Consider the following 27,801-nt stretch of genomic DNA (forward strand, 5'->3'; position numbering starts at 1 on the left):
TTGTGTCTGCCCCAAAATAGGACAGGACCATGGAACCACACCATGGTCCTCACTGGGACCATGGCACCACTCCATGGTCATCCCTAAATTAGGCCCAATTTGACCCCTTGGTCCTATTTCAAAATTGAGTGGTATTTCCCTCTCTATGTCAGCTCATGTCAAAAATTTAGCCAATTTCACTGACAAGCACGTATATAAAGAGGATTTCCCCTCTCATTTGAACATCCACAATCAAGAAAGCATACATGAGATCAAGCATTCAAGAAATTGAGTAGAAATCAGTCTTATTTCAACTTAGGAGCAGCAGTAAAGTCAAGTTTCAAGCATTGAAGGAAATTATTCATTCTATTTTGTTAAAGACTTCTTAAACCCTAATTTCCATGTGGAGGCAAGAAAAAATTCACAAGGAGATATCATAATTCAATTTTCAATCATAATTCAACATCTCCCTCAAAAGGAGATCCTTTCCTTTCAATCATTTCAATGACATTTATTTCAATTTCATTGTTAATTCCAAATTTGGTGTTTGACCTAAGGCAAACCCCTATTCCCAACACATTTCCCTTTTCTTTTTGTGTGTAGGAAATAGGTATAGAGTTTTACTCCTCAGATTAGGCTTCATTCACAGTGACGAATCATCTCCCTTTGGTGTGTGAAAAGTTTGAAGGACCATTGTGATGTGCCATAGTCCCGACAATTTTTGGGTAGTTTTAAGGAGTAGGTCTGATTCGACTTACATTACTTAATTCCAGGTGCACGTGAAAATCCCACATCTATAGCTCACTATTTTCATACTTTTACCTTCATTTTTTAGCATTTTACCTAATTTCAGCACTTCAACTCACAAAAGAGGATAGCCCTTTCAATCCAAATTCACTTAGCATTTAATCTTGATCTAATCATGACTAGATCTAGTGAATTCTCAGTCCTTTTTTGAATGTTAAGGCTCCAAGCGAAAAAAAATCTCTAGTGGTCTCCATCCCTTGGGTGGAAACCCTAGGGAATTTATTTTTCCCCTTGACAAAGAAAAACACAACATAATTACTTGCTTATATAATGATCTTACAAATTTTGTAGACTTAATCTACTAGAGGTACCAAACCCTCATTCAACTTGTGAGAACTTTCCCACTAGATGCACCAACCCCTCATTTTGTTCGTGAGTGCTAACCCACTAGAGGTACCAACCCCTCATTCTATTATAGGCACTAACCCCTCATTCAAAAAAATCCTTATCAATGTTGCTTCAAAAATGGATGATGGATAACATTATTCTCTACAACTTTTTCTATGAATCTCATCTTCAAATTGTTATAATCTCTTCCACAAATCTGCTTTTATCTCTTCCACAAGTCTACTATAAATTAATCATAAGTCTACCACAAAATCACCATAATATACTCTTCAAAATATGCTACAAACTCCTCATATTTTTCTCCTCAAATCTATGATAAACTCCTCATACTCTTCTTCATTAAATCTACAATCTATCTTCTTAAACTCGTCTTATCACAAATGTTGTCTATCTTATCATTAATGGTCCTTGGTACATATGCTTTGTCGTCTTTGAAACATATACCACACACTCATAACTCCTCTATTTTTAGTATCATATGTATCTTCATATTGATTTCAAGGGACATACCCCTTATGAAATTAAACAACTCTTAATTAATTGAGACATGTCTTTTATACCTCGTTGAGACAAACTAAGTCTCACCTCTTGGAGTAATTTTACTTTAACAAAAATACAATTCTTAATCACACATTCTTTGTTAATTGTCTTTCACTATAATGAATTGCTCCTTCAAGCATATTAATCATTTCCCAACATTCAAATGTCTTTTGACTTCATACTCATAATTGATGGTTTTTGCAAATACTAATCATTGCTTCCATATTTAAAAGACAATCTTTTAAATGAGGTCATTGGTTGCTACAGACAAATCCTAGTCCTTGCACTACTTTATAATGTGTCTTATACCTTTTTGTATTTTGCTTCTTTGTGTGTTTTTATGATTTTTGTTTTTATCTAAGTTGTCTCCTTCTATGAATTTCCTTTACCTTTATTTTACATCAACAACCTAATCATGTGAGTTATTATCATGTAACAAATAATTCATGTATGTTTCAACAACTGCTCCATTGCTCATAAACTTTTCCTTTTGATGGAGCTCCATGGTAGTGTAAGTATGTTCACTGTTGATTTTTGTATTGGGTGACTTTGTTCATCTAAAGCATCAAGTTGACAATATATCTTGAAAAGAGAGATCCATATTTCTCAACTTATATAGCTTCTTCTTCCACAAAACTTATTTTTTGTTGTAGCTAATAAATTTATTCATTAGACCTTCCCTATTGGATCCCCATTTGATCTTCTATATTTCCTTTTATAAATGCAATGAACATGATAGAAAAACCTTCAACTTCCTTACTTGGATTCAAAATCTTCATCTCAAGAGAGGTAGAGGCCAATTGTAACTTTTCATATATGAGGTTATGCTCTCTACATAAACCTTTTCTATTTTTTAATAGTTGCATATTGTATGAATGCAAAACCTTTGTTATTTTAAATTGTCGGGTTTTTTAACATCCACACCTCTATGACTTCACCAAATACTATCTTCAAATCCAATCTCCCTATTGGTATTTATTACAAATATTGTCATCCATTTGTATATCAATGACAACATTTCTATCAGCAAACTCCTTTGATATTAATGATAGCAATCTCATTAATATTCATTTGACGTCAATGACAATATTTCTAACAATCTCCCCCTTTGTCATTGATGGTAAACATAATTTTCTCTCTAACTCTCTCATTTTATATTTCTCCCCCTTTGACATCAACGGGAAAGGGATGTTCATTAAACTTATATCCACAAATGGATCATAGGAAACATCCATTCTTATACTCATACCAAATGTAATATACATATACTTCTTCCCTGTCGGAGATTCTCTAATACTCCCCCTCACTTTAATACCCCTTTCTCTCTATTTCTTGATCCTTTCTCTTCTAATTTGCTTGGGTGACATGCATCTCTATTGACATCAATGTCATCATTCTTTCTTTGTTTGAAGTTGTTCTCTTTTATTATCTTCAAGACAATATACTCCTTTCTATTGGTATTGTTCACAATAGATTTGGATTGCTCACATGACACCTTGACTCTCTCAATCCTTGATGCAATTTATTCATTTTCACATTTAGGTTTCTTTTGAAGGTTCCTTTTGTAATTTTTCATCTTGACATTGATGGCATTGTTCTCCTTGTTCAATAATTTACCCTCTTTTGCATTTATGGTAAAGAGATTTTTTCATTATTCTTCCATTCATGTTTTTGTCATTATTATATAATAGAAACTCCTTGGTATGTGAGGTTGAACTTAAGCATCCAACTTTCCTCTATCAAATTCTTATTCTTTTGCTAGCACATGCTTACCAAATGCAAATATAAAAGCATAATTCTTTGGATTATTCTCATCCTCCCATCAAACTCACTCATTATCTAAAGTCTTATAGTATCTTTATCGTTTTGGCATTGATTATCTTTCACTTCATTATATGGTAACCCTTTAATATGTAGTTTTCTATTACCATAATAGAAATTTTATCCTTCTCTCCAACCATGACTTTTCTTTCTCTAATATTCTATCTTCATCTTTTGAGTTGTCTTTTTCATTGAGCTAAATGATAGTGCAATGATAAGCTCCCTCTAAGTTCATTTGTGTCCTCAATTTTGTGCATGAAGTGCATAATGCAAAATCATAGATTCATCCTTTTTATTCTTCTCATTATCTTGGTCTTGTTTCCTTTTCCATACTTTAGTAGGATTTCCCTTTTGTCTATTCATGTTATCCTTCATCCTATGTTATCTAGGTGGTTTCACAAAACCATTTTTGTAAAATCATGCTATGTGCCAATAATTGTTGCATTTGTAGCTTACAACGCTATAATTCACTTGAGGAGGATATGAACTATATTTTCTACTTATCCATCCACAATGATTTTTATTTTTTGTTCTGCACTCTCTTGCCTTACGATCCAAATTATTGCATCTAAAACTATAGTTAATAAAAGGATGATATATTCTAGTCATAGGTGCTTGCCTTTGTGAGAAGAAATTTTTGAATGTGTTCTCTTATCCTTTTGATATGTGCTTACTTTTTCTTTGCTACATTCTCCTTTATCAACATAGCTCCTTGGCTTTCCTTCATTAGGTTTGTGTGATGACCCTATGGATTCTTTTCTTTTAACTTATATTTTTCTTTTAACAGATGATGGATAACCTTTTTCTCCACAACTTTTTCTATGAATCTCTTCTTCAAACTACTATAATCTCTTCCAAAATCTGCTACAAATTTATCATAATTCTACCATAAAATGACCATAATCTCCTCTTCAAAATCTACTACAAACTCCTCATATTCTTCTCCTCAAATCTACGATAATCTTCTCATACTCTTCATTAAATCTGCAATCTAGTTTCTTAAACTCTTCTTATCAAATTTGTTGTCTATCGTCTCATTAATGATCCTTGGTGCATATGCTTTATTGTCTTTGAAACACATACCACACACTCATCACTCCATTTTCAATCTCATATATATCTTCATGTTTATTTAAAGGGACATACCCCTTGTGAAATTAGACACCTCTTCATTGAGACGTGTCTTTTATACCTCTTTGAGTCAAACTAAATCACACATCTTGGAGTAATTTTACTTTCACAAAAATAGAGTTCTTAATCACACATTCTTTATTAATTGTCTTTTACTATAATTTATCGCTCATTTCAAACATATCAATCATTGCCCAACATTTATCTTTTGTCTTCATATTCATAGTTGATCCTTTTTGCAAATGCTAATCACAGCTTCCATTATTAAAAGACAATCTTTTAAATGAGGTCGTTGATTGGTAGAGACAAGTCCCAATCCTTACGCGGCTTTATAATGTTTGTCTTATAGCTTTTTGTCTTTTTTCTTATTTTGTCTTTTCTTTTCTAAGTTGTCTCCTACGAATGTCTTTTAACTGTATTCTACATGAACAATCTATCCATTGTGTAAGTTATTATCATGTAACAAAGAATCCATGTATGTTTCAACAACTACTCCATTGAACGGATTATTTTCCTTTTGATAGATCTCCATGGTAATGTAAGTCTATTCACTATTGATTTTTGTACCAGGTGACTTTTTTCCTCTAAAGCATCAAGATGAATTTAATATATCTTGAAAAGAGAGCTCAATATTTCTCAAATTATTTAGCTTCTTCTTCAATAAAACTTATCTTTTGTTGTAGCTAATGAATTTATTTATTCAATCTTCCCTATTGGAACCCCATTTCATCTTCTATCTTTCCTTTTATAAATGCAGTTAACATGGTAGAAAAATCTTCAACTTCCTTAGTCAAAATCTTCAACTCAATAGAGGTAGAGGTCAACTATAACTTTTCCTATATGGTGTTATGATGTCTACATAAATATTTTTCTTTAATTGATGCATATTGTATGAATACAAAACCTTTGTTCTTCTAAGTTGTAGGGTTTCTTGGCATTCACACCTCTATGGTTTCACCAAATACTTTCTTCAAATCCAATCTCTCTTTTGATATTAATGACAAAAATTGTCAATCATTTATATAGCAATGACAACATTTCTATCAACAAACTCCTTTCACATTAATGATAGCACTCTCATTAATATGCCTTTGACATCAATGACAATATTTCCAAGACCATTCACTATAACACTTAACAAAACACCAAACAAAATAGTGTAGCATTAGAACCAACACCAGCAATGTTCCCCTAAGAAATCCATCTCAGCATAACCTCTAAAGATCCAACACAACCACAATAGGGACACAAAGAAAAAAATGCACAAGTCTCCTTGAGCCAAGCTGATGGTAGAGCCCATGTAGCTGTGATGGAAGGAATAGTGGATAGGGTTGAAATTGTAGCAAGAGAAAAAGTCATTAGTATGATTCAAATCCAATTTTATATATAAAGGTTCTATATATATAATGAATGTTTTGTCAGAGGTATCGTATGAACATTTTAACTTTCCCATATTTTTTATATTTTACCTATTTTTTAAGGCATCCCCTAATATAAAAACATCCCAACAAATTTATCTTAAAAATGCATCCCCTATCCCCTACCTCCTAATCCTATAGACTTGGAGTAACATAGATTAAAACAAGTATTTAAATAGAATTCTACAATGATGTTAAAATAAATAAAACATATATATCATTATATAAAGATATATACATATTATAAAAATGTTACATATTCAACAAACCTTTAATATTATCTAAATAAAATTGTATGTTATTTTTTACAACATTTTAGATCACATTTAATAATTAAATCATATGAATTCAGTCTCTCAATAATATAATATGTCCAAAAGCATTATGTCCAAAAACAAGTGAGGGGGATGTAGTAGAGGTTACAATGGTACAAGTTCTAAAAAGCAAAAATTGTATGAAAAAAATTAGGTAACATTCAAAAAAACTAACCAATTAATCTTCACAAGATCAATCCAAATTTTGGGTGAATTGCAAATGATATCCTTAATCCATCCAAATTTTGGGTGAATTGCAAATGATATCCTTAATCCTAATGGTTTTGATCCAAGAGCTTCATCATCGAGGATTCCAGCCCTCTAATGTAGTTCTCTTTGTACTAGCAAGAGTCATTAACTACATCTAATTTTTTAGAACTTTGCATTTATTTTGTAGATTGACTTTGTACAAAATAAAATGTAATTATTAATTGAAAACTATTAATATCTAATTATCATTTATACTTATATCTGGTTATCTTTTATGCTTATATCTGGTTATCATTTATGCACTATGCAGTAGACATTATGTAGTGCAATACAATTAACCATAGATGGCACACTCACCGAAAACTCGGTGAGTGACAAAAACTCGCTGAGTTTTTGGACCTAGCGAGTAGTAATGACTTCTACTCACCGAGTTTTTGGCGAGTTTTTGCCAAAAATTCAGCCAATTTTAAAGAAAAACTCGCCTGCGTTAGCATAACAGCAGAAAACAACAAAAAATACATGCATTTTTTGTTTTTCGATATGGTTTTGGGCTAAGAAGGGGGAAACTCACTTGGAAGGGCCACACTGAGAGCCCACTATGCCCTCAAGTAATCGCCGAGTTTTTTGGTCTGTCCGTGAGGATTCATATATGGAATATAACATTTAAGTATAAGAAAGAAGAAAGATACATTTCCTTATATCTTTCTTCTTTCTTATACTTCAAGTTATATTCCATATATACTGTCAGGATGTTTGAGAGTGGTTTCGGACCTCCAGGAGTTATAATGCAAAATCTAGTTTTTGGAGAATTCTTCAATTTTCCAGGCTTAGTCAAATTTCAGGATCCTTCGACGATGCCCCTTGACCCTGACTTGGGGGCGCTGCCTCCAAACCCCCGTCGAAAAATATAGGGGGAAACTACGCTGATGGAAGTAGGGAAAATTTAACCTTCGAGTCTAATTAAGCTCCATATAACAACATAATTAGCATTGAAGAAATCCTGGTATTATACATTTTAGAGTTGAAAGTTTGAAACTATGAGTATGAATGATGAAATTTCAAATATGATGAAAGTTTGAAACTAGTTTTAGCTAGAGCTAGGAAGAGGAAGTTGTATTTACTTTTGGTTTTACAAAAACTATTTACTATTTTGCTTCCAGCCATCAGCATTTCTCATGAGGATGCGATTTTGTAGACACTTTGCATTTAAATATATCTAGAATCAGCTTGTTTCTTTTGTGTTATCATTTATTGCCTCATTGGATGCATCTTCTTATTAAATTTTGCAAAAAAAATGCATTTTTTATTAAAATTAAGCATGTTTTTACGTTGCCGAGTTTTTCCCGAGTTTTCGCCGAGTCGAGCCAAGTCGCAAGTAGTTCAACTATGCAATTAACAATATGAATACCAGTGAAAGAAAACTATATTCTACAATCGTGGACTGAACTCTTATTTTTATTTACATTATATATTTCTATGGTATTACAATGATTTAAAAAAATGTGTGCATAAATTATTTGTCTTGGCACATATTCTAGGTTGCTTGCTTATCATTCTCGATTATAAACTGTTTTACCATTTCCATCCCCCTCTATCTCATCTGGTTATATTAAATAAAAAAAAGCATTGTACAGCAATTAGTGTGTTTAAAACACACGGAGGAATCTATATAATTGTTTAGGAATCTATATAATTGTTTTCCTCCAATGGTTAGTCCTATTTTTAACTGGCATGATGGAAATTATATTGAAAATGTTAATGCAAAAAAAATGCTCTAGGAAGAATATTCAAAAAAACAAATGTCAAATTTATAACTACAGTGCAAAGGCTAACAATGACAATGTGAAGAGGGACAAGATACTATGATAATTTCAATGTTCACAGGCTACGAATTTGATATGGCATTTCTACTTTGAAGTGAGAATAAATCAAAGGGCTGATGTTTCAACATTACTCCTAGTCTCCCAACTAGAATGCATTTGAAGAGAAAAGCTGGTATGTTAGCCAAGGAAAATCCTAATTATCCCTATTACTATAGAACCTAGAGCCCAAGCAAACAAAAGGAAGACAACAATGCCAGCTAAAATTGTTAAAAAGGGAGGATTGCTTCCATCATTGTCCCTCTCTCCTATCAATTCGGTTTTGGTTTTCAATTCGCTGGTACTCTCTTCAGAGTTGCTGCTAGAAAATTTTACCGCCAATAATTTCCTCCTAAAACTGCATTCCCCTGCACAAATTATAACTCCAGTGAGCTAAACAAGTTAGAGAGTTATTAGTTTGAAAACTCTACAGGTACCATCTTTGAAACACCAGAAAATCAATATAGAGAAAAATATTTAACTACACCTTTTAGCTGGAACACATGGATGTTTAGCAATCTTAGTAGGATTCCAAACCTTAAATAGAAATTGAAAAGATTCTACAACAGAATTTGAAAACGAGAGAACAGTTGTCACTGGATGTTTTCCATAATCTACAATCTTTTCAAACATTGCAAAGGGTAAAATATTTCTTGCATACTTAGGCAACAGAAATGCATTTTAAAACTATACCCAAGGTGAGTGAGGCTTCTGGAGGGAACCCAAAGCCAATACCCCAATACAAAAAGGCATTTGAAAGGCCAGATCTTCCAAAAAGTTATGCCGATAATCAAAAAGAATATGTAACTAATCAATATAAGGTAGATTAGATTATCCATTCAAAACATGTAAGTTCTTGGTAGTTTGTGTGTTTGTTACACAGGTGTGGAATTGGTTATGGACTGCAAGCTTATATGCAGCCATTATGTAATGTAAGAAATGATTTGTTTTGGATTATGGCAAAAACAGGTTTTGAAAAGGCCCTGAAACCCTTTACAAAAAAGATTCTAAAAAATTTCAAATCAAACCAAATAAAATATCCAAAACAAGGCAGGCTGTGGCTACCTTAATCGCTGCTTATTACACATAAAACTTCTGACTTCAATTAATTATAACTTCTGCCTTTTTATCATCCTAATCGCTGCCAATAAACACTAAAGGCTGATTATCATTGTCTACTGCTGAGGGTACAATCTCTGACACCTACAGTCCACTTAGTATTTGCTTCAATAAATAACTTTGTTTATTTTGCAGGTTACCGATCAGGATGAATGCAGTTTTTTATATATTATTTTTATTGAATATATTCTGAATTTATTTATTATTATATTTGTTTTTAATTACATTGTTATGATAATGAATATTTATTTATTACATCAGGGACATGACATATGAGATATGTGTAGTGTAAGATAAGAATCACTATTTTCTTGAAGTTGGGTACATTTAATACCATTGTCTCTAGGGGTGAGGGATGAGCTGAGTCTACCGATCTCACACCCATTGCTCTAGTCAGTCACAACCACCACAGCACCACATTGGAGCTACTCTACCATGACTCGAGTGGTTGCATCCACCTTCCCCACTCACATGTCAACATCATTGACTAGCCATTGATAGTTCTACCCACCGATTGCTCTACAGACTACAACCATAAGGGGAATTTTTTTTAGAGAGCATAATTTTCACCAAGATGCCATTTTTTTCTGTGTTCTTATAGTAAAAAAAGCTCTTTTTATTTATTGTAAGGTAGTAACAATGATTTTGTATATTTTACTATATGTGACCAAAAAAATGCTAGTTTGAAGCATGTTTATTCTCCTTAATTAAATAAGTAATATCTTTTCCTCCATGGTGTCCAATTTTGAACCTCTTATAGGTGGAAAAAAGTATTTTCAAATTACTTTGTAGTGGATCATGTAAGTATTTATTTGTGCTTTATTCACTGACATTTCTATAGAATTATTTTATGAGTTCCTTAACTATGATAATTTGGATATTTGTGACAAATCAAATCTAGAGTTGATTTCATGTTTGAGTCATGGATTTGATCTAAATGTCATGGAGGTTATTGTAGAGATTCAACATAACATGGTGTTGATGTGTTTTTTATGCACAGTCTAACACAAAATAAAATACCCAAAAGTATCTTATCCTCTCTTGAACAAAGTTACTCAAATGTTGAAGATTAGCTTAAGGATCACTTGAGACAACTCCAAGGTTCTTGTATGTCGGGTCACGACGTATGGATAAGCACAGTTGGTCATTATGATTGTTGTTCCTCCAAGGGGCCTTACGCAACTGGTTTTCTCTATTTTATATGACTACTAATGTAATTCCAAACCTATATGCTGCATTGTGAGATCTATGAGTTATGCAATTTTAAGAGCTATATATACTTACATGTTGCATATAAAATTTAGATGTGGTTGTCTACATCCATAGATCTAGTGTTGATGTAGATTCTATTGGTTGGTGTTCTTTGGTCACTGTGCATTATTACACTTTTAAGTATGAGGCAAAGAGATGGTGTTACCTAAGGCAATGATATTGTGATACCTATTGTTGTTGACTATGATATGTGAGAGATTCTAGGCCTTGGTGCAGGAGAGTTTTATGACAATATATTAAATGGTGATCATGGTGTCATGGAGGTTATTGTACACATAGAGATTCAACATAACATGGTGTTGATGTGTTTTTTATGCACAGTCTAACACAAAATAAAATACCCAAAAGTATCTTATCCTCTCTTGAACAAAGTTACTCAAATACTGAAGATTAGCTTAAGGATCACTTGAGAATCTGAGACAACTCCAAGGTTCTTGTATGTCGGGTCACGATGTGTGGATAAGCACAGTTGGTCATTGTGATTGTTGTTCCTCCAAGGGGCCTTACGCAACTTCTTAGAATATGAATGCTCAATCTTTCAAGGAATGGTCTCTTTGAATGATATTCAATGAGGCTCTTTCCTACTACTACTACTACTAGATGTTTATCAAAAAATTGCAAAAGATGGAGGTTGAGAGACGCTAAACTATTCCTAAGAATGGATGGATGAAAGACGATCAAGTGAAACTCTACTAGTCTTAGTATTGTCATGCAAGAACTCCACCAAAACTAGTGCAATCTTCTAAGGACATTCAAAGATTTTCAAATTGCTACTAAGCCTAGACACCATCAATTGAATGCATATCCATGATTAAGCAACAATTGAACTTAAGCACTTTCAATAATTCTAGTTGACCACGCAAGGCACGCTTACAATCAGCAAGAGGCTAGTGGTATGGATTTTGAGTTTCACAATAAATCATATGCAACATTCCATCATTCAATCTAAATACTTAAATTAATATCAAAGGTTGACTTGAGAGGATGAAAAATCATGCGAGAAGGTTCAAGGATTGAATAGAAACACCATAACTTCAATGTTTTATTAACCCAATAGAAAAGTAGCAACAATTCTTCAATTCCTTCTCTTACCTCTCTATCTATCTCTTATAGCTAATATCTATTGTCTATTGTCTAATGTCTAATGTCTAATTAATTACAAATGAAATGAATGAAGGGTTATATAGCACTCCCAAATACAATAAAGGGCCGAGATCAAATAAGGATGAAGGGCCAAAAATTTTCCACCTAAACCCTAACTAGGGTTTGACACAAATAAAACTCTATCAAGATAAAGTTGATAAACATTATCATGATATCAACCAATGAGAAAATGACATGAGCTGGCACAAAAATTGAGGAAGCATCCTCCAATGAGAAAATGAGCTGCCACATCGGATCATAACAAACTGTCATCTAGAACCTTGTTCCCTTTCTCTTTCTCTTTTCTGGCATATTCAATGAATCTGGTCGCCATGCCTTCTATCTCAATTATTGGAATTTCTGGTAGATTCTTCAACTGTTCTTCCAAGTGAATGACTTCCTCAAAGGATGTGACGATGGAAGCTTCCCATTCAAGGCTCAAGATGTTTTATCTTGCTAGCAAGTACCATGAATGTATGCATATCTTCCAATTGCTTTTCGGTGATCATTCCATCAATCCCATGGAAGACAACTTTTATTCTTTCCTCGAACTCCTTGGCATCTATAATCATGCCAGGATCAATCTTTCTTTCCAAGATGATTTGTGCTACTTCCACTATTTTATCAAGAATGAGGTGCATAGCATCTTGAACTTGACTGCATTCGTTGCCAATATCTTCAAATACAATCTTCTTCGTGCGAAGAAGGCTACTCCAACGTATAAAGCTCAGTGTAGGTCCATCTTTCATTATCTTCTCTTTCACCAAAACTTCTCTAGATGTCTTCCTCATTTCTTGTCGGACAAGGATAGTGATGTCTCTAGTGTAGACAAATGCATCAAAGGCCTCTATGAGAGCATGAGTTCCTTCAAGCATCCTTATAACTCTACCAAGAGTTTTCATCATCTCTTACAAACTTATTCACCTTTGTGAAAGATTTTTCTATCCAAGTATCCATCAATTGTGTGGAATTCCTTATCTTTTCCGTATGATCCACTGATTCGGTGGGAAGCAAAGGTGATGGTGTGATTGTCGGATCATGTTGCCTCAACGGTTCCTTGAACTGTTGGAAGTAGTTTCTCCATGCACTTATCTCCTTGTCTAACTTCTTATTCTTCTCCACTTCCATTCTAAGCATATCATTGAGTGTCTTCGCTGAATCATTCATATCAAGTATGGCTTACTCTCGATTAATTGGACCTAGATCAATAGTCTCCATATCATATTCTTCTGCAGTGATTTCATCTTCATATTTGTCAACCATCGAAGTAGCTATTTGTATCTTTCGAGAACCTGAATCATCTCTTATCACCTTAGACATCTTCGTGGCTTTCTTCTTTTCAAGGATTTCTTGAGTTCAACTTAGAAGGCTATCCAAGCCACATACTGATTCTTCATCAACTGCTATCACCTCTTTAGCAAGCCTTTCCTTAAGCCATGTAGGGATAGATGATCTTCCTTCTCCCACTTGTGTCTTTTCGTTCAGTAGCTCATCTCTAGGAGGGGAAGTTGCTTCATCATCCTTTTCTTCTTCACCTTCATTATTCACTTGAATATGAGAAGCGAGGTCCCTTTGATCTTGTGATATCTTTTCTTTGCCTTTGTCATTCTGAATTGTAGACTCCATTGACTCGTCCACTCCATGACTTGATTCCTTGTCAATTCTTTTCTCTTTATGTCTTTCATTTTGATTCATCTCCTATTCATGCCTGGAGGAAGTGCTAGAAGGATGACCGGAATTTGATTTATTCTTCGTTCTTGGTGCTTCTTTCTCTTTATGATCATCCTTTCTCTTCGAACCTTTGGAACGAGTTGATTGAGAAGCGCTTCCACTCGCACTCGCCTCTTCTTCATCATCTACTCTTGTCTCTAGGTTGAATGTCATAGTCATATTTTGCTCTTTCAACTTCTGGTGCCGAATGTATATCCATTTGCTAGCGTAGTCCAAGACTTGTTTCATCAACTCATTCAAATCTACGACTTCCATTTCAACCCAATTAATGTTGATCTCTTTGCTTTCTTTCCCATATGCGGGTTGGAGATATTTGCCGCTATCCTGTGCTTGATCGGCAACACTAAATATCTTGCACCTCCGAATGAAACCAAGGGATAGTCTAGAATGCATCTTTTTCTTCACTTCTATTCATCCAATAGTCTTCTAACTGCCATTTGTGTATATACTTCTTCCATGTTATTCCCCTTACATTGTCATAGGGATCAAAATTATCTCTAGGAGTGAATGGCGTGAGTAGAGAGATAATTCTTCTTCGACGTTCTCAACTGCTTGTAGAGAAGGACAAACTTCAATTGAATCACCAAGTGAAATAGGAAAAGAAATACTAGATCCATGTTCATGCTGGTATGGCTTAACATATGTTGCTAATTGTCTCACCATCTCAAGTAGCACTATTTTGTCTGTCGGGTAACGTGGCAACATGTATGGAGGAGGACATCCTTGAATCCTCATGTATGTGAACTTTGGAAATTGAATGAACCATGCACCGTATTGTTGAATCATTGCCTGTGCTCCTGGGGATAGCCTTTGAATGGATTCCATCTTGAAGGGTCCTTGAGATAAGCATAGTGAAGGCATCATTGACTCTCCTATAATGATGCTTTGTCGGATGGTGTAGTTGTGGATATGCTTCACATTGTAGCGTCGTAAATTGTACGCACTTGCTAGGGTGGTACAATTTCACACCTAGTTTAGCACCCGCCTTGGCGCATTTTGCATTTTGCATTGCATTTCCCCTTTAGCACTTAATTAATTAAATTAATTAGGTCTAGGGTTCTATTTTATCATTCCATATCATAAAGTTGGGCCCTTTTCATTAAAGTGTGCCCCTTTCATTTTATTCCTCTAATACATCATTTAATCAAAAACCCTAATTAGGTCCTATTTTGAACTTGGGGGCTTGATTTCGGGGGTCAAAACATCTCAAAATCACCTGTAACTTCGGGATTCGCTCTAAAATCATCATATCCGACGGCCCTGAAAATTTGGTGAAAAGTTGTCGGGACCATGGCGCCCGGCATGCACACGGTCCCGGACATTTTTCCCGAAATTTTAGGAGCACGATCCAATCATAAAATAAAGCTTAACCCCAAGAAATTGGCTGGAGATTCAATCTCTAGGTCGGCCAAAAGTTGAAATTAAGACCTAGGGTTTCCTATATAAGGGCTCTCTTTCTTCATTTGAAAGGATCGGAATTTTGTTTTCAGGAACCTCATATGCAGCGAAAGAGCAGATCTTTGAAGACTTCAGCAACATTCAACATTCATCCATCACGCATTCATCAATTTCATTCATCCACTTAGGGCTTTGAAGGCATTGAAGAGCAATAAGGGATCACCGACTAAAGATTGGCTTGTACCCCCCCCCTTTGGGGTTGGGTATGATTTCATGTTGTTTTCATGTCTTTGCATAAGCCTCATTATATCACTTGTATTCATGCTTTAGATCTCTTTGCATCTTGATTTGGAGCACTTACATTATCATGTACAAGCAATTAGGGTTTACTTTCTAGGTTGCTCTAGTTTGCTTACTTGCATTTTAGGATCTTGCACACACACAAGGTCTGCACACACACTACTTTTACAATACAACTTGGCTATTCGTGGAGGTGGAAATCACCAAAGCGGGGGTTTGACTAAGGCAAAACCCCATATAGCCGCCCACCATACCTTTTCAGATATAAGTGCAAGTTTCAAAATTCGGACGACGCCGCAAGTTGCAGATCCGACGGAAGCAGACGGAGACTGAACAACACACCAAATTTCAGAGCAAAAGACCAGGACAGGGGCGTGGGGCGCCCTGGTCTTGCCAGGACAAGGGCGCTGGGCGCCCTGGTCCCTGGGACAGGGGCGCTGGGCACCCTGGTCCTTCTGTCAGACAGCAAGTTTCAGACAGCTTTTCAGGTTGCAGAACATCAGTTTCAGGGGCAGTATCAGGACAGTGGCACCCGCACCCCCGTCCCGAACATTTTCACTCAGATTTTAACTCCGGGTACGCATTTGCATTCTTGTCTTGTCCTTGTGTTTACAGCTTTCCATTGTTTAATCTTAATTCTGCAATCTTGTTACTAGTTCATACTTGCACTTTGGGATTAGGAATTGAACTTGTATCATTTTATCTTTCAATTACAACAAAGGAATAGAAATCCTAATAGGTAGCCCGTGGCTCTCTCTTCCACAAAAAGAAGTAGCCAATTGTGTGATACCTCTAGGCTCTTTCGTATTCCACAATGTGTGTCAAAAGGTAGGATTAGGACATGTTAGCCTAGTCTCGCTTTTTCCCCTACACACACATGCTCTTATCTCTCCTGGTCCTCTTCCAAGTACACCTCTATACATCAGCCCAGCATATTCATAATTCCTTGCAAGAGAGTATATGACATAGGAACTCATGTTGAATGTCCTAGTGCGGTTTAGCCTTCTCAATTGAACATCCAAGTTGTTGCTAATGAGTCTCACCCAATTGATTGTTTCTTTACCATTGGTGACTGTCTCGATAAAGAAGAACATCCAGTTCTCAAAGTAGAAGGCTTTTGGTGCACCTACAAGTCGATTGAGTAGAGTGATGAAATCCCCGAATTCCTCCTTGAAATCAACTCTATGTGGCCTACTAGGCATCTTGCTTTTGTCGGATCTACTCTTCGATAGCCAATACTTGTTGATAATCTTCGAACATGCTTCAGGGTCATTATCATAAACTGATTTAGCTCCCTCTACGCTCTTGTAGATCATGTCTCTCAGCTCAAGTAAGTGGAATGCTTCACTGATGGCCGTCTCTGAAAGGTAGGCAAGCACTCTTCCATCTTTCACTATTGTCCTCGTGTGAGAATCATAATGTCTAGCACATTCAATCATCAACTCATAGCATTGCATCACGGGAGGGAAGCCAGTTGCTTTCACTATTCCAATATCTATCATCTTCCTTGCTGTCGCAGTAGGTTGGCTTGTGTACAACGAGCTTCTGAACTTCTTGAGATCAAATTTCCCAAGGTTTGTGTCTCCTATATTGCTCCAATGGGACGTAATCTTGATCTCCAGTGCATCTTTTCGATTCTTCCTTGATGAGTGCTTGACGCGTTCCAGCTCCATTAGGCTTATAGGTGCTGCCATCTTTCACCTATGAGAGTTATGTAAATTAGGAGTATGGTGAAAGATATGCAAAATGCTAATGTGGTTAAGCCTATTTGACCTTAAGAATGATAGTAGATAGCTTACAATATTGATTCAAATCAATCTTAAATTGAAATGAATCTGAAATTAGATGCTCAATAGGACTGATTTCTCTATCTTAACACACCTATCTACACTTTCCTATGAATAAAAGAGGTCTGATTTAATAAATTGATCACTATTTGTTTCTAATCAGACCTGTATTTAGCTTCCTATCAATCAAAGTGTGATACCTCTGATTTTTTAATAAATTACCCTTGAATGTGATAAAAAAATGACTGATAAAATTTCGCCTTGTGAAGGATGAATTTGATACACTTAGGATAAATTTTGCTGCTCAATGATGGAATTCGCTCCTCTAAATCACTGGATCTGCACCTCGAATTCTCCTTTAATGCTGATTAACTTCTATGATCTGCTGCTGAAGTTCACTATCTGCTTATGAAATTCGCTGTAGGAGAGAAGAATTTGTTTTTAAATCGATGTTTAAATGAATGTTTTGATCCTCCTTATATAGCACTTGAGGTAAGAGTTGTGTCCTTTCAAGGGTAAAGCTGACCTTTTTTTTAGTAGTTAAATTTTTTTTTTTCTTTCCTAAAGAAGGCCGACTTCTCCTTTATCAAAAATATTTTCTTTTGAATTTCAAATTAAGCTCTTTTGGAGCCAAAGATGGGTTTGAATTGCTCTTTCAATGGTCAAGAGGAGAATTTGCTCCCAGCTAGTGGCAATGGAAGTGTTTTTTGCTTCATTCCAAGGGCAATGGAAGTGAACACTTAGTCAAGCTTTTATTCATTCTCTTTATTTTATTGACTCAAACTTACAAAAATAACTCAAAATATCCTCAATAATTGCCTTGAAATCATCTTCACTCCCCTTCATGAGCAAAGGAAGAGCATTTCGCTCTCACATGGAGGCAATGGAACAAAATTTCACTCCTAATGAGGAGTGTTGTCATTTTATGACACCCTTGGTCCATCAGTGAGAACCGATCAAAGATATGTTCCATGGACCAGCGCTGCCCCAGTTTGATCCAAGAGAAGACGATGGAATCATAAAGTATGAAGTGTTGTGTTGTCGGAAGTTCCTTTCCCAAGCCTTCTCTTCCTCTCTCTTCCCCGGAACTCCAAAACCCCGAAGTTCCCAAGTTGCTAGTCTTCCCAACTTCGGTGACCTAGGTCTCCGAAGTTCCCCCAACTTCGGTGACCCAAGTCTCCAAAGTCTTCCAAACTCCTTCTGGCTTGCAACACTTCCAGATGGCGTGATTGACACTCAAAGCTTTAAATGCTCTGACGACTTTTGTGACTTGTGCACCTTCTTTTGTGGAGCCACAGGGGTGCATTTAATGTTTTTGGCAGGATTTCCATCAAGAGAGGTACGAGGCCATGCTTGTTGTAGTGACTTATGTCATGTCTGCATGCTCTGACTTTGGAAGGTCAGTCAATCCACCCTTCTCAGGGTTGCCTTTTCAGGGTATGGCTAGGTTGCTTGCATGTACAGAAGTCAAGTGCATGCACTTCCCTGCACTCCCAGACTGACATACAGGGGTCATGATCACTCTTGTAACCAATTTTCTATATAAAGGTTGTTAAGCCTCATTGTAAAGGGTTCTCTCCCTGCTGGCTTGAGCTATTCTATGCTCTCTCACTTCTCTTGTATTATTTTGTATTTTGCAACTGTTAATTGGCCATTGGCCTTATACTTAATTCAACTAACCATTCTTGCCTTCTTTCAACTTATGTGTGTTGTGTATGTTTTGCTTACCTTCATCATAGGTGTATGTTTTGTGGCTCTTCTCTCATTTATGTTGTGTTTAACTTATTTCTGAGTGTGACATGTGGGAAACCTTCTCCCCTCTTGGCATTCAGCGAATTCTAACCTCCATACATGCATTGGGGTCACTCATACAACTGAAGTTTGTGCATCTCCTGGGTATTTCAGTTGATTCTTTGTGTCATTTCGGGTAGGAAGAGAAACAATCTCTTCTTGGTGCATCACCTCCTTTTATTTCAAGCATTTCTCTCTTCCCTTTACCTCTGCAAGTTGTTAGGATAGGCTTAGGAGTAAGTTTTGAAGTGTTGAGTTGGTTCAACACCTGCACTTGGATTGAGAAGGAAGCCGGCCTTCTCCAGAGATTCAACCCCCTTGCACAAGATCCCACACTTCGGGGTTGTTTCCATGTTTCACGAGGTTGTTGAGTGCAAGCTTTTGTGATAACAAGGAGCAATGGAAGTTTTGCAACACTTGCCAAATACTTGATTCATCAATTCATCTCTCAAATTCATGTCTTCACACGCAAAATGATATCAAATTCTCTTCATCAATCGCCTAGTATGATTTTGCTCTAAAATATAGGCAAAAGAAGTGAGATTCGCTCCTAACAAGGAGCAATGGAAATGATTTTCACTCCTAAGGAGGAGCAATGGAAGCTCTATCTTAATCAAATTTGCTCTCTATCAACTCAAACTTGAGAAATTTGTCATCTAGACAAGTGGAAGCATCAAATCAACTTGAAGAAAACCTCTATAAGCAATTTCGCTCCTAGACTCGGGCAAAGGAAGGCATTTTCAGTCCTAATGAGGAGCAAAGGAAGTGTTTTTCGCTCCAATCAAGGGCAAAGGAAGTAAATGCACTTTGGACACTTAGCTCAATTTCATCCTTCTACTTTCATTCATCGACTCAAACCTCAAGTCTTTTGGCCACCCATGTGTAAAAATATGTCAAATTGTCTTCAAAGAAGACCTTAGGAGGAATTTCACTCCTAAACAAGAGCATTGGCAGTGAAATTCACTCCCACTTAGGAGCAAAGGAAGTAAATTTCACTCCTGTCAAGGAGCAAAGGAAATCCTCTCATAATCAAATTTTGCCCTTTCTCACTTTAAGCGCATCAAATCAACCTTAAGAAAGGGTTTGAGATCAATTTCGCTCCTAATCTTGGGCAAAGGAACACAAATTCGCTCCCAACAAGGAGCAATGGAAGGGATTTTCGCTCCTGTCAGAGGGCAAAGGAAGTATACCTCAAACTCACCTCATCAGTTGGGTTTCATAAATTCTTTGCTTTTGCATTAGACTTTGATTTTACCTTCCTAGTGTGTAGATGTGTCAAATTAGCCTTAAGAAAGGTCTTGGAGAGAATTTCGCTCCTACTAAGGAGCAAAGGAAATAGCTTTCAAGTTGAAGTTTAATTCACTTTTCCTCACTTTCCTTCATTCTCTCAACTTAAATGCATCAAACCATATTCATGTGGGGCTCTAGAGGTAAATTCGCTCACAACCAAGGGCAAAGGAAGTGAATTTCGCTTCCAAAAGGGAGCAAAGGAAGTAGTTTTCACCCTCAACCTTGAGCAATGGAAATAGCTCTCAAACTTACCTCTAGCTTGGTCTCAAATTTATTTTTTGTAACAGCAGGGTAAGCATTGAATTGCAATGTCTTGATCTGTTCTTCACATTCTTGTTTCATCCTAACAAACTCATTAATTTTTTGCTTGTCCTCTTGAATGAATGCTCATAAATCTGGGCATGGATTTTCATAAGACGCGAGGTTACTTGAATAGCATGAGGAAGCATCATTAAAATAATCATGGGCATGCATCTAATTCAATGTAGTTCCTAGGGGTAGAACCACATAAAGCACATGGAGGAACACCCAAAGGATAATCATATCCATACCAATCAGCCATGACTGATCATATACCACCATGCAGGGCAGAAAACAAAAGTTTTACAAATTTATACATTTCTTTACCATGAAAAAAACTATGCTTCCAAAGTTGGAAGCAAACAGGTGTAACTTTCAAAATCAACTGCTGTAGACTTGAGATGTGTTCTTCAAACACTAACAACAGACACGATACAAAAGCAATAAAATTGTTCTTTTTGGACAGCAGATTCACTGCCTCTCTCAAAACAAGAAATCTTAGAAGCACACCTAACCTCCAAAGCAAATAATTAATTCTAGGTTCATCTCATCAATGGAGTCTTCAATTTTATTTCAACCCATTTAAACTTAGCTTCTCAACACCATTCTGTTGTGAAGGAGTCTGTTTCCCAACAAAAATTTCCCTTGTCTAGAAGAGTTTGTATGGATTATTCATACCGAACTTGGTCTGCAAGGTTGACCCACACTTCGTCTAATAATAGAAGGTGTCTTGCTATTGCCAAACCCTCTTCATATGGTTATTTGTAGCAATTTGAGCATTCTGATATCCTTTCTGCCAGCTATGACCTCAACTCCAATTTCTGCTTTGAGATGAACTTGGGCTTCAGGTTTGCACCGTTTAAGTCTCTTCGGCAACCCCTCTTAGTCTTCTTCTCCAATCTCTTTGCTCTACCAACCTTAAAGATCATCTAAATCCTGATCTTGACCAAGTTATGGTCCCCTCTTTGCATGAATATCTTAAATCGAACTCAATTTATTTTAAGGCAACAATGCCCAATGTTTACTCTTCTATCTGATGAAACTAATAGATCAAAAAATGAATAGATAGTCATAAAAAATATCTTTATTCACACATGAAATTCTTATAGCAGTAGACCAAAGATGATCAGTAAGGATAAAACTCCTTTTCCTGACCACGCAAAGTTTATCTAAAGAACCAAACAATTGCTAAGCAGGACACAGCCATTTATGAACTCAACTGCCTAAAAGACAACAAACAATTAATACATAGTTTGATACAACCATATTAACAAAACATAATAAAGGCATTGTTAGCTGACGATGTTCTTCAATAATTGATGGAGCTTGTTGAGTTCAAGTCAGCTTCTAGAATCAGTGTATTTCCTTCTTACATAGTGGAGCAAGGAGTAGTTGATCCATAAGCTAGAGATTTCCACCCAAATTGGGTTGTCTCTAAGTTAATTCACATAGTTTCAATTTGACCATATTTGTTATGTTTCATTCCACCAATTGTATATGTTAAGATAGTTGTTATAATCCATTACCCATGCCTTTTGAATGTTGGAATCCATTGTATACGATAAAGGGAAAAAATTGAGTTGTTAAGAGGTCTTGACATTGCAATCTACTTGTTGATGACTAAGTATGTGGAATGTCCACCATAACTTACGAATAAGAATAATGTAATTTTTAACCATTATTAGTGGTAGAAAGTTAGAAACAATGTTTAAAAGTTATTGCAAGGTTTACTTAAGTGATAAAACACCGCTTTGCTTCAATTTGTAATTCTATTCATTTAATGTTTGAAATGTAAACCATTTCAATCAATTTCTCATTTAATATTCATTTTAATTTATTTTTAAAACAAGAATGTTATGTTTTTTTACAAGTGTAGAGTTTATCACTTTATGGTATGAAAAGATGTTTTGCTTCAAGTTGTGATGTTATTCATTTAATGTTAAAAATGCAATTGAATTAACATTGCTGTTTACTGTTTAAAGCAATCTTATTTTATGCATTGTTTGACGTTAAAAATGCTACATTAAAATTTATTTTTTTATTTTATTAATGTCAAGTTTGCACTTAGCGTAAAATGGCATCAAGAAGTAAAGCCAACTCACTAGAAGAATAAACACCACTTGGAAGAATGCCACGCCAAGACCAACCACAAGTACTATTGTTTACAACTTCAACAGGCTGATGATGAGTTAAGGCAATAACTACTGCAAGCTGAAGATGAGTGTAGACACCGATTGCCTCAATTCCCACCGTGCACACATAGTTGACCGTGGCATCAAACTATCTCCCAATGTCAAACCTAAGGTAGAAGAAGAAATGAAAGTGGAGAGGATGAGGACACATACAACCATAGCAAGAGTCATGAATCCCAACATGGTGCAGAAAGTAGTGGATATGATAGCTTGTGGATAGTAGTATACGGATTTGTGACAAATCCACTTCATCTAGCTCAAGCAAAGCCAACTTCGAAGGCCATTTTGTTCCCCAAAGCATGTCTAGATCACAATATTATCTTGAAGGTATGGAACAAGGACAAGCACAAGGAAGCAAATGTGGATAGTGCTAATTTCTTGTTCTACAACAGCCCTCCTTTCAACATGGCTAAAGAACCCATAAAAGGAGAATCATGCAGCACCCACTTTATGACATTAGTTGATCATTTCTCTGAAAGGCAACCACAATACAAAAACAAGTCTAAAAATAAAAGGTGGCAATGGCACAAGTGCAGATGCACATTACTTTTAGATGAGTAGATAGATGGAAGGAACCACACCCTCATCAACTTTCTCACAACTTTCACTTGTGCAATGGCATTTTTGAGATTCATAGACACCTCAAATAAGATCAAAATATTGAAAGAATTTCAGTATAATGCTAGAGGAGATTGTGTTAGCGGTGGGCATTAAAAATATGGTGCAAGTGGCAATTGATAATGCACAATGTGTTGTAGAGAGATTGCTTCAAGAGAGGCAACGGCCATTTTTTTGGACCCCTTGTGCTTCCCATTGCCTTGACCTTCTCTTAGAGAACATAGACAAATTTTATTAGATAAGACTGACGACATAAAAAACCAAGAACATCACTAAATACACCTATGATCACCCTTGGGTTTTCAGATTGATGAGAGATCACACCAAGAGAAAAGAGCTTGTGCAAGCATGATACAATTTGCACTTAAGCTCCTCACCTTGTAAAGCATTTGTACTTTGTTGGCAGCTTTGAAGCAAAATATTTGTGAGCGAAGCATGGTGTAATGTCCCCTACGGGAAGGCTACCTGTTTCCCAATAATTATTAAACATTATTATGTCTTAAATTAAGTTATTGAGATTATAAATCATCCAATTCCTCATAATACAATTAATACTATTTGAAGGGTTTGCCCTCAATTCTTCCCTAGACTTGACGGAGGATGGTAGAATTACTGTGCTAGGACGCTTGGAAACTGTCTACAAGTAGGCTCCCTCTAGGTTTCAGGAAAACCTGTTCATGCCCATCTTGGGACTCTCCCTCAAGGCATCAGAAATATATGTCCTTACCCCATCTTGGGACTCACCCGTCTTGTGACAGAATTACTCCGCCTCTCCCTACACAAAACCAACCTATCCTCATGAGGGGCAATAGCAAATGATCAAGGAATGGGATATGAGTACACTAACTTCAAATGTATTATGAATAAATATGTAATTAAGTATGACTGCCATACATATTGCAGTCTATATTAATATTACTATTAAATTCTGCATAAGAACATTATCAGGCTTCATATATTAAGCATACATATTAAGAACATCCCCGTGCATACCACCAAGAACAAGGATGTTACTGTCTGTAACTTAATAACAGTTCTGATCTGATTGATGGTGTTGTCACTGGATGCTTTTGATCCCTTTCCTTTATATCTCTCAACATGAGGGAGAGGTCGCACCTCTTCATCATGTATCCCCTTTGGCAAGAGACACACCCTTTCCACCATTAGCACCCTTTGAAAGAGTTCAACTCTTCATTATTTCTGCCCTTTGAAAGGGACACAACCTTTCACAGTCAGATCTGCACTTCTGATTCCCCAAATTTTCCCCCCTTCAAATGAGTTCTCCTCCCTTTTATACCTCATATTTTGGGGAGTCACAACTTAACATTTCATGCCTTTTGACCATTCATTAACTTTAATCAAATTTAATTATATTTAATTATATTTTAATTTAATTTCTATTAAGGGTTTGCCCTCAAGTCTTCCCTAACCCTAACGGAGGATGGTGGAATTACTGTGCTAGGTCGCTTGTAAACTATCTACAAGTAGGCTCCCTCAAGGTTTCAGGAACACCTGTTCATGCCCATCTTGGGACTCTCAATCAAGGCTTCAGAAATATATGTCCTTACCCCATCTTGGGACTTACTGATCTTGTGACAGAGTTACTCCGACTCTCCCTACAAAAAACCAACCTATCCTCATGAAGGGCAATAGTGAATGATTAAGGAATGGGCTATGAGTACACTAACTTCTAATGTATTATGAATAAATATGTAGTTAGGTATGACTGTCATACACATTGCATTCTGTATTAATATTACTATTAAATTCTGCAAAAGAACATTATCAGGCTTCATATATTAAGCATACATATTAAGCACATCCTCATGCATACCACCAAGAACAAGGATGTTACTGCCTGTAACTTAATAACGGTTCTGATCTAATCGATGGTGTTGTCATTGGATGCTTTTGATCCCTTTCCTTTATATCTCTCAATGTGACGGAGAGGTCACACCTCTCCATCATGTATGCCCTTTGGCAAGAGACACACCCTTTCCACCATTAGCACCCTTTGAAAGAGTGCAACTCTTCATTCTTTCTGCCCTTTGAAACGGACACAACCTTTCACAATCAGATCTGCATTTCTGATTCCCCAAATTATCCCCCCTTCAAATGAGTTCTCTTCTCCCTTTTATACCTCATATTTGGGGGTCACAACTTAACATTTCATGCCTTTTGATCATTCATTAACTTTAATCAAATTTAATTATATTAATTATATTTTAATTTAATTTTTATTTTTATTCTTTTGCATTTTAATTTTATTATTATTATTTATTATTAAATTATATTTCAAAGTGGGGACATTACACATGGTTGGATTCATCTATATTCAAAACCGGTTAGAGAGAAGGTCACAAAGACATTTTTTTATGATGTCTTTGCAAAGAGATCTACAAACATCATTAAGGTAACTTCAAACTCCAATTTAATATTTAAATTATATACTTTAATTTCACTTTTTGTATATATATTCTAATTATAAGATATTGCTCAAAATAAAAATTTATTTTTTATTTTGTTTATAACTCTCATTTGTTTGTAGATTCTGGAGCCTTTGGTCAAAACTTAGCACTTGAGGCCATAGGCACACACAGGTAAGCAATCCAAAACAACGATGAGGGAAGCAAAGCAAAATTGGAACTCATGTGGAAGATCATTGATCGAATGTGGAGCAATCAACTCCATCAACCCATTCATACAATGGGATACTTCCTCACCCCAAGTTTTTCTTTTCCAAAGACATCACAAATGTTAATGGGGGCCTAATGACACTTTAGGTTGAGACAAAGGACCTAATTTTGGGGGAATCGTAGAATTATAAGCAGATTACAAGGAGGCCTTTTTTTGCCACTAGCTATCCAAGGGAGAACCACCAAAGCACCAAGCCATAAAAAATGGCATTTTCACTCATAACTTACAATTATTGCTTACAAAATTTTGAATGTCTACTTCGCAACTCCTCGGTGAGAATATTGGGATGGAAATACTCAAAATCTTCAAAAGCTAGCCCTTTGTATATTATCTTTACCTTGTAGCACTTTTGGAAGTGAACACAACTGGAATTTGTTTGAGACCATTCACAAAAATAAGAACACCAAATCAACACAAAAGCACCTCAATAACCTCATCTTTGTGTAATATAACATTTGCCTTGGCACAAAAAAGATGGGCACAACTATTCCTGAGTTGATAGACTTCGATGAGATTGATCCATATAGTAATTTGACTGTGTAAGATGAGGGCACCCCTATGTTTACATAAGATGAGATTCTTGATTTTGAGAAGGAAGCAGAGGAGGGATTAATACAAGCAACAGTTATTGAATTAGAATGACATCACGGGAGATGATAACATTGAACCAAAAGACTCATTGCCTTCTAGTTTGAGTGTTGAGCCAAGGCATTCTAATGCAAGGGTAGAGCAGCAACCAACTAATAAACATGTTTATGCCATTAATATTCCTGCATTGATAAACATGCACCATATGATACACCACAGCTTGTTTCACACATCTTTTCTTCTAGAGAGAGAGACCCTCTTGACTTTCATTCATTAATGCGTATTTATTATTTACATTTTCCTCTTAAATGGCTCTTGCAAGAATAGGGTAACCCATAATTGAAATAAAAACATGAATCCTTTTATGCCCATCAGATTCATTACTATTATGAAAAGACCTTCATAAAGTCAAGGAGAGCCATGTTCATTAAAATTGCATAATAAATCAAACCAAAAGATTAATATAACTTACTAATTACAGAAAAGTTTGACAAATACCTTCAATAGCTTTTAAAGCATAGCCACTGGAGAACCTATGAACAGAAATTCAATGAATAAGGAAAGAAGCAAACTACATATGCAATAAAAAGAAATCAAAAGAACGCCAAAAGGACAAGTTTCAGATATAAAAAGGGAAATAAAATCAGTGCCACAATTTAAACTACTTGGATAAGTTCCCATTAACAACATAGAAATCACAATCATGAAGATAAGAATTCAATTCAAATTTTCATAAACATCTTTGCATTATCTTAAAAGTAAAAATAACCATTTTTTCTTAGACCTGATATTAAATTGCTGAATCTAACTGATTCAGGATTATAGTCACATGCTAAATATCCAAGCGTATTAAGGATTACATAAAGCATGTTAACCAGAGTTTAGAAACCACCTTGGAACTTTTCCACACTATCGAGGGATCACACTACTCTACAGTGACATGCAACAAGAAGATACATCTTATGTCCATAGTAGGCTGCTAGAGGATTAGTTTTACAAAAATTTGCAGCAAGATATTTCATTACACTCCCAAAGCTGACAATTTGATAAGGATGTCTTGATGGTACCACGGAACAAGAATAGAGCATTCAGCAGGTTTCAACAGATGAAACATGACAGTACCAGTTGAAGGGGTGCAGAAATAGGAA

At 35.8% G+C, this 27,801-nt stretch overlaps 1 protein-coding gene across 1 annotated transcript in view; it reads right to left on the reverse strand.

Annotated features, from left to right (window-relative positions):
• Positions 1-8,354: 8,354 nt before the first annotated feature.
• Positions 8,355-27,801, reverse strand: part of LOC131048419 (uncharacterized) — a 41,045-nt gene continuing 21,598 nt past the window's right edge. The window contains exons 2-3 of the mRNA XM_057982375.2: positions 27,152-27,186; positions 8,355-8,795 (exon numbers count right to left, since the gene is read on the reverse strand). Coding sequence (XP_057838358.1) covers positions 8,569-8,795; positions 27,152-27,186 — 262 coding nt within the window. The 3' untranslated portion in view covers positions 8,355-8,568. The remainder of the gene's footprint in view (positions 8,796-27,151; positions 27,187-27,801) is intronic.

This window comes from Cryptomeria japonica, chromosome 8, assembly GCF_030272615.1.
Source record: "Cryptomeria japonica chromosome 8, Sugi_1.0, whole genome shotgun sequence".
NCBI lineage: Eukaryota > Viridiplantae > Streptophyta > Pinopsida > Cupressales > Cupressaceae > Cryptomeria > Cryptomeria japonica.